Below are 9,241 nucleotides of genomic sequence, written 5' to 3' on the forward strand. Positions count from 1 at the left end.
AATGGGAAGTTAAGGCTTAAAATGTACAAGGTTCCTATTTGTAATGATGAAAATATTTTGTTAATGAATAGTGGTGATGGGAGCACAACATTGTAATCGTAATTAACAGCACTGAAATATATATCTGAATATGATTAAAGGAGGAAATGTTGGATTGTGTATATGGCAAAAGAATAAAAATTTTTAAAAGTCCATAGGACTACACTACACATACAACTAACCCTAAATTAAACCATGGACTAGAGATAATAGTACAATTATAAAAATGGGCTATCATCAATTGTAAGAAATGTTCCACACCGAGGCAAGGAGTTTGTGGTGGGGTGGTATATGGGAATCCTTTATTTTATGCCTGATTGTTCTTTAAACCCACAGCTTCTCTAATAAAGAAAAAAACAGAAAAATGATCACAAATCAATAACCTAACCTCACACCTAAAACAACTAGAAAAAGACAAGTAAACTAAACCCAAAACTAGCAGAAGGAAGGAAATAGTAAAGATTAGAGCAGAGATAAATGAAATAGAGAATAGAAAACAATAATCAACAAAGCCAAAATTAATTTTTTGTAAAAATCAGCAAAATCAACAAACCTTTAGCCAGACTGACAATGAAAAAAAGATAGAGGACATAAATAATAAAAATTAGGAAAGAAAGTGGGGTGTAATTACCAACTTCACAGAAATAAAAAGGATTATAAGAGGGTACTGTGAACAATTATATGCCAACAAATTGGAAAACCTAGATGAAATGGATGAATTCCTAGAAACGAAGAAATTACCTAATCTGATGCAAGAAAAAATAGAAAATCTCAACAGACCTATAGCAAGTAAAGGGATTGAATCTATAATTTTAAAAAAACCTCCGAATGAAGAAAAGCCAGGACTGGATGATTACACTGCTGAATTCTACCAAACATTTAAAGAAAATTTAAGACCAATCTTTTTCAAACTCTTCAAAAAACTAGAAGATACTTCCTAACTTATTTCATAAGACCAGCATTACCCTGATAGGTAAGGTAGATTATTATCAATCAATATCCCTAATTACTATAGATGCAAAAATCCTCAACAAAATACTGGCAAACCAAATCCAACAATATGTTGAAACATCCGTGGTCTAAGATGATTCAACATTAGAAAATAATCAGAGTATAATTTCACATTAATAGAATGAAGGAAAAAATAGCAACATGCTCATCTCAATTGAGGCAGAAAAGGCATTTGACAAAACTCAACATCCTTTCATGATTAAAAAAAAAAAAACTAAGAATACTAGTAATAGAAGGAAACTTTATCAACATGGTAAAGGGTATATATGGAAAACCACAGCTACCATCAGAGTAATGATGAAGGACTGAAAGCTTTCCCCCTAAGATCTGGAACAAGACAAGGATGCCCATAGTCACCACTGTATTCAACATTGTACTGGAAGTTCTAGCCTGAGCAACGAGGCAAGAGAAACAAATAAAAGGCCTCCAAATTGGAAAGGAAGAAGCAAAATTATCCCTATTCAAAGATGACAAGATCCTATATATATAAAATCCCAAAGAATCCATAAAAAAACTGCTGGAACTAATTGAATTCAGCTAAGTCGCAGGATACTAGGTAAACATGCAGAAGTCAGTTGGGCTTCTATACACCAGTGTGCCAGTTTGAATGTATTATGTCCCCTCATAAGCCGTTATCTTTGATGTAATCTTGTGTGGGCAGATGTTATCAGTGTTGATTAGATTGTAATTCTTTGAGTGTTTCTTTAGAGATATGCCTCACCCAGCTGTGGGTGATGATTCCGATTGGATAATTTCCATGAAGGTGTTGCTCTGCCCATTTGGGGTGGGTCTAAGTTGAGTCACTGGAGCCATATAAATAAGCTGACGGATGGGGAACTCAGTGCAGCTGTGAGTGACATTTTGAAGAGGAGCTACAGCCAAGAGGGACACTTTGAAGAAAGCACAGGAGCTGCAGAGAGGGACAGTTTGAAGACGGCTGTTGAATGCAGACTCTTGCTCTGGAGAAGCTGAGAGAGGACAAATATCCCAAGTGCAACTAAGAGTGACTTTTTTTTTTTTTTTAATTACATAAAATTTTATTTTTAAAGTAAACAAAGTTATTTTATTAATTTATTAATAGAAATTAATAAACTTTGAATTCTGAATTTTGGGTAAAATGTTATGATAATGTTATTAGATAAACAATCTGTATTATAGATGTACAATGTAATTTACATATGTTAGCGTAAGTATATTTTAAAGTATATCTAAGGTTATTTTCAATGTTATACTCTGTATTTCCTATACATAGTCCATAGTTACGAAAACATGCCATTCTCTTAAAAAATAACCAAAACAAAGCTTTCATGAATCTGGAATTAAAGATTAGCTTTCCATTTTTTCTCAGAATCCATGGTGCTAAATATTTTTCCTTCTTTTTCTAATTTTATCAAGTGAAGCAAGAGATTATGTTTAGCCACTTTATGTAAATGCTCAGGAGTATCCTTGTAAATAATTTTTACAACCTCCATTACTGTAAATGATTTTTCAAAGTTCCCATGAAATAATTCAAGAATTTGCTGTTCTCGGATATTTCTGTGAGAAATGTATTGTAGAATTTTAGCTTCAGCATTATGGATTACTGGGCCATGTCCTGGATATATAATATCAGCTTTAATTTTCAATAACTGCTTTAAGGAGTTCATATAATCATAGAGGTCTTCAAATACAGTTGTTCCTTCCCCTAGGATGCAATCCCCAGAAAAGAGAGCATTTTCCTCTGCTAAAAGAAGAGCCATATGATCATCGGTGTGGCCAGGTGTGTATGTAACTCTTAGAGTGGCTCCCTCAGTCTCAAGCACATCTCCATCTTTCAGATAAACATACTGTTGCTCTCCATCTCCTATAGTTTCTTCTTGGTGAGGATTACGTGGAAATTTTTTAATGCAATATGTAGTGCCATTACCGATGCTTTTACAAATATCTCCTATGCCTCCGGTGTGATCCCTGTGCCAATGAGTCACTATGATTTCCTGGATTGCTGTGTTAAATTCGGTTAGGGCTTGCTTTAAACAGCTGATATATTCTGGAATTGCTGGCTCTCCAGTGTCAATAAGGATTCTCCTGGGGCCGGTCCCCACCAGGTAGGTGTTGGTGCCTTGCAGGGTCATGGGACCCGGGTTACAGCCCAGCACGCGCACCACGCGACCTGACAGCCGCTCGATGCGCTGCAGCGTGGCAGCCATCTCTGTCTTCGCAGTTTACTCAGAGTGACGTTTTTGATGAAATGCAGCCTAGAAAGGAATGCCCTGGTAGAAAGCCGTTTTGAACCCAGAACTTTGGAGCAGATGCCAGCCATGTGCCTTCCTAGCTAACAGAGGTTTTCCAGACACCATTGGCCATCCTCCAGTGAAGGTACCCGATTGCTGATGTGTTACCTTGGACACTTTATGGCCTTAAGACTGTAACTGTGTAACCAAATAAACCGCCTTTTATAAAAGCCAATCCATCTCTGGTGTTTTGCATTCCGGCAGCACTGGCAAACTAGAACAACCAGTAATGAATGATTTGTAAAGGAAATCAAGAAAACAGTTCTATTTACAATTGCATCTAAAAGAATAAAATTCCTAAGAATAAATTTAACCAAGCAAGTGAAAGACATGTACACAAAAGCTACAAAACATTGCTGAAAAAAATTACAGAAGTCCTAATAAATGGAAAGACATCTCACATTCATGGATTGGAAGGCTTAATATTGTTAAGATGTCAATACTTAAGTGAACTACCAATTCAATGCAATTCCTATCAAAATTCCAGGAGCCTTTTTTGCAGAAATAGAAGAGCCGGTTTTCAAATTTGTATGGAATGTCAAAGGTCCTCAAATAGCCAGAATAATCTTAATATAGAAGAACAAAGTTGGAGGACTCAAACTTCCTGGCTTCAAACTTACTACAAAGCTATAGTAATTAAAAACTGGGTATTATTGGCATAACAATAGACATATAGATCAATAGAATAAAATTTAAAGTCCAGAGATAAAGCCACACATCTAGCCAGTTGGTTTTCAACAGGGGTGCCAAGTCCATTCAATGGGGTAAATAAGTATTTTCAACAAATGGTGCTGAGACAACTGGAAATTCACATGCTAAAGTGTGAATGTAGATCTCTACCTCACATCATATACAAAAATTAACTCAAAATGGATCAAAGACCTAAAGATAAGAGCTAATACCATAAAAGTTGTATAAGAAAACATAGAGAAATATCTCCAGTCATTGTAGTAAGCAATGGATTTTTAGATTTTATACCAAAAGAACAAGTAACAAGAAAACAGACAAAATAGACTTCATCATGATTTAAAACTTTGGGGCATCAAGGAATATTATGATGAAAGTGAAAAGATACCATACAGAATTGGAGAAAATATTTGAAAACCATCTATCTTATAAGGGTTAAATCTTCAGAATATATAAAGAACTCCTACAACTCAACAAAAAACCCAATTCAAAAATGGGCCAAGGAATTGAGTAGACATTTCTCCAGAGAAAATATTCAAATACTCAAAAAGTATATGAAAAGATGCTAAATTTCACTAGCCATTAAAAAAATGCATATATAAATCCAATGAGATAACACTTCACACCCGCTAGGATGGCTAATATTTTAAAAATCTCAAAATAACAAGTGTTGGCAAGAATGTGGAGAAACAGGAACCATTGTACATGGTTGGTGGGAATGTAAAATGGTGCAGCCACTGTGGAAAACAGTTTGATAGCTCTTCAGAAAGGTAAACATAGCATTCCATATGATCCATGAATCCCACTCCTAGGTATATACCCCAAAGAATTGAAAGGAGGGATGCGCACGGATACTTGTATGCCAATGTTCATCATCGCATTATTCACAATAGGCAAAAAGTGGAAGCAACACAAATGTCCATCAACAGGTGAGTGGATAAACAAAACATGGGATGTCCATATAGTGAAATATGCAGCCATAAAAAGAAATGAGGTGCTAGTACATGCTATGACATGGATGATACCTGCTGCCATGGAACGACAGGGCAAGTAATCCCAAGCAATGTTATTTTGTCATGCCCATTTTCACTTTGCTTTGTTTTGCAGTGAAGTGGAGGCCTTGGTCTGGTTGTAGCACTCCCGAAGTGTATAAGAGCTATTTTGTTAAAATCTGCAATAATATTAGCCAAGGTCGGGGCCTTACATGGGTAAAAAATGGAAGGTCTGAGGTATCTACCAGAGTTAAGGCGTATTTAATGGCTCCTGCAGTGGCAGGAAGAGGCCCAATGAAGTTCACTTGCCAGTTCTGATGTGGCCCTTCTCTGTGAATTCCTACTCCCAGTGTCTAGATTTCTGGCATGTGGTGCAGTCCCTAATGGCTTTGTATAAATGTCTCCCTTCTAGCTCAACTCTTCTATTGACAATCCATTTTCATAACTCCATGATGCCTAAATGCCCTGAGCTCTCACATGCCCAGATAGTAGAAGTAAACAGGCTCATCTCACATTCTGGGAAGGCCCCTCCTATGAGAGGCCTGCCTGGCTTGGTGGTTTGTAATTCATGGGCTTTGGTGCTTAGTTGCGGTTCCTCCATGTCTTGTTTAGTAGGAGCCAACATGCAGTGCACCATGACGGGCAGAGTTGGAGCCAATGTGGCGATTTCCCCCACGTCTCCTCACCTCAAATGTCTCAGCCTTGTTTTGTCTAACCCTGATTTGGCCAAAGTCCTGACCAAGTAGTCAGCTTGTTATGAACCTTAGAAAAATGTCAACTGAGGGCATATTCTACTCCTGGGAGCTCAGACCTCTGGGCCCGTTGGTCTGTTACCCTTATGGAAATGAGGGCATTTGGATAGGGGTGATAGGCTGAGGCTTTCCTTTGCCTGGCTTCCTTATGCCCTGTGTGTCTTCTCTCTGTGAAACACTGCATTTAGCACTCTATGGTGCATGAGAAATACTCTCTTGTCAAATATTGAAAAACCATCTTTAATAGAGCTAGTTGCATGAACAATTCACTGTACCATTATCTCTGTCAAACACTGTACTTAGCATTGTTTGATGCGTGTAACATATTCTCTAGTGACAAATTTTGAATAATTCTGTTGAAAAGAGCTAGTTTCCAGTATGACTTGCTATAGTATGATCTCTGTCACACATTGCATTTAGCAATATATGGTACAGGTACTATAACCTTTACTGACAGCTGTTGAAAGGCATTGATTTACAGAGCTACTTGCTAGAAAAAATCATTATGTTATTATTGCTGTCAAGAATGTGATTAGCAGTGTGTGGTACATTTAATGAACTCTTTAGTGACAAATTTTGAAAAACTACTTAACAGAGATGGTTGTGAGAATTAATATATTGTTAATTCTGTCAGCCACTGTGCAGTGCATGTAATAATCTGTCTAACGACAAATGTTGAACACGTGTATTTAGTATAGAGGGCTTCTGGAATGACTCATCATAAAGTAATCACTGTTAAACACAATGTTTAGCCTTGAGTGGTGCAGGTAATACATTCTTTACTGAAAAATTTTAAACAACTCTGTTCATCATAGCTAGCAGCCAGTATAACATACTATAGGTTTATTTCTGTAAAACACTGTGTTTAGCAGTCTGCAGTGCATGTACTGTACTTTTTTGTATCGATTAAACCCTGTGTTTTACCGGTTTTTGGAAGACTAACATACTGTAATGTTAACTCCATTAAACAGTTTGTGTAGCAATTTGTGGAGCATTTAACATACACACCTGTGACAAACTTTTAACAACTCTATTTAGCAGAGCTAGTTTTGTGAACGACTTGCCGTGTTGAATATAATAACTCTCCAGTGATAAATATTGAAAAGTGTTCTTATTAGAACTATTTGTGAGAGGGACTCACACAGTGTTCTTTCTGTCAAATCTTGCTTACCCCTGTGTGGTGCATGTACCACACTCTCTAATTAGAAATTAGAAGAACTATTTAACAAAGCCAGTTTCTAGTATGGGCCATTAATAGCATTATCACCATCAATGATTGTGTTTAGCCCTCTCTGGTGCCTTCAACACACTCTAAGGGGCAAAAGTGAAATCCTGTGCGTATCAGCTTTAGTTGAGAGAATGATTCCCTAGATTTTAACTTTGTCAAACTCTGGGTACAGCATTGTGTGGTCCAAGTCTGTAGTGACAAATTTTGATTAACTTAAACAGAGTTAGTTTCTAGTATGAATTACTATAGGATTACCTCAGCCAAACCCGGCATTTAGGACTGTGATGTACAAGGAATACACCCTCTAGGGACAAATATTGAATGACAGTGTTTAACAGAGCTGGTTGTGAGAATGACTCTCTATAGTGTCATCTCTATGAAATACTCCGTTTAAAACTGTGGGGTGTGCATATATACACTCTTTAGTGAGAACAGAAGGACTATAGCCTTATCTCTGGCAGTCACAGAGTTTAGCGCTGGATGGTGGATGTAATACACTCTCAGTTATGAACATTGAAAACTATGCTTAACAGAGCTAGTTTCTAGTATAGTTCAATACAGTGTTTTCTTGGTCAAAAATTATGTTTCTTATTGTGTTGTGAGTAATATGATTTCTAGTGACAAATGTTGCAAAGCAGTATTTTTTAATGTAAATGTTTTAATAAGAGGTCTTTTCAAAACATGATTTTTCCAGATAACATTTTCAGAATGTACCATAGAACTTGATGGATTACATGTTAATGTAGATCATGCCCATGGAATAAGCAATAAAAGCTATTTATTGGTCTCTTAAAGGTAGTTAATATTGGATAAATTATTTATATTTACGGTGAAAGCAATAATCTTGATTTTTAGGGGGTGCAAAGACCTCCTGAAAATATTCCCCAACAAATTTTCTAAGCGAGCCAGTCTGTTTGGCAAAAGCACAGCTGTAAACAGCTACTGAAATCAGAGTCATACAGGTCATGAATAGTTTGAATTTGCCCTGAAAGTGTCAAGTTCTAATAGCCTTACAAGTTTATATTAACGTTGTCTACTAGGATAAAATATTAAATGGTAAAATCAAGTGGATCCTGCAAGTGAAATGCGAGGCCATGATTGTTCTTTTCTCTTAATGATTGAATTTTTTTAAGTCTCTTCATTCATATCCTTGCACAGGTGGAGTAACACTTTTTTTCTTGTTTTGTTTAATTTTTTGAAACATAATTTTATTGAGATATATTCACATACCATACAATCCATCCAAAGTATACAATCAGTGGTTCACAGTATCATCACATATTTATGTATTCATCACTATGATCATTTTTAGGACATTTGCATTACTCCAGAAAAAGAAATAAAAAGAGAAAAGAAGACCCCAAACATCCCATACTCCTTACTCCTCTCCCTTATTGATGACTTGTATTGCACTCCAGCCAATCTTAGATTTCCGATAGAGGTAGGTTATCTAAGACAGTGTAGTATTGTCAGAGATAGCTATATAGATCAGTGAAACAGAACAAAACATCCAGAAGTAGATCCACACAAACATGGGCAACTGACGTTTTTGTTGTTGTTGTTGTTGTTATTTGCTATATAGTTACACAATCATTATCAAAGATCAAGGCTACTGGATTACAGTTCAACAATTTCAGGTATTTCCATCTGGCTATTTTAAAACACTAGACAATAAAAAGGAATATCTATATAATGAGTCAGTATTGGCAGTCATTTGTTAAATCCAAATTTCTCAGTTACACCTTCTCCCTGTCATTTGATCTTTCTCTCAATCTTCAGGGATATTTGGGCAAAGACCATTTTAACTTCTTTGTGCTGGATGGGGTTGTCAACCTTGTGGGACAGAGGTATGAAACTAATTGCTAAATTAATTGGTTCTTGGAGAGACTGGTACCTCTGGGTTTCAGGGCTTATCTGGCATAGGATCAATCTGGAGACCTTAAGTTTCTGGAAAAAAAAAAAAATCTTACTAATAAAAACTTATATGGAGACTTAGGTAGGGCCCAGTGCACTCCCTAGGGTTTTCAGGAGTACTGTTGGTTGGGGCTTGGCATACTGTGGTAGTTGCAATGTCTAGCTAAAGCTTGCATAACAGCAACCTCCAAAATGACCTCTCCATTCTATTTGAAATCTCTTAGCCATTGAAACTTTATTTTCTTCCCTTTCTTTTCCCCCTTTTGGTCCAAAAGCCATTTTCTATCCCTTGATGCCAGGACCAGGCTCACCCTGGGAGTCATGTCCCATGCAGCCAGGGAGACTTAA

At 36.7% G+C, this 9,241-nt stretch overlaps 1 protein-coding gene across 1 annotated transcript; it reads right to left on the bottom strand.

The window, feature by feature from the left end:
• Positions 1–2,126: 2,126 nt before the first annotated feature.
• LOC119507239 (endoribonuclease LACTB2-like) lies at positions 2,127–3,250 on the bottom strand. Its single transcript, XM_037800376.1, has one exon. It carries the CDS (start codon positions 3,234–3,236, stop codon positions 2,370–2,372), a length of 867 nt encoding a protein of 288 aa, XP_037656304.1. The 5' UTR covers positions 3,237–3,250; the 3' UTR covers positions 2,127–2,369.
• Between the last annotated feature and the right edge of the window lie 5,991 nt (positions 3,251–9,241).

The sequence above is a fragment of the Choloepus didactylus genome, chromosome 12 (assembly GCF_015220235.1).
Source record: "Choloepus didactylus isolate mChoDid1 chromosome 12, mChoDid1.pri, whole genome shotgun sequence".
Classification (NCBI taxonomy): Eukaryota; Metazoa; Chordata; class Mammalia; order Pilosa; family Megalonychidae; genus Choloepus; species Choloepus didactylus.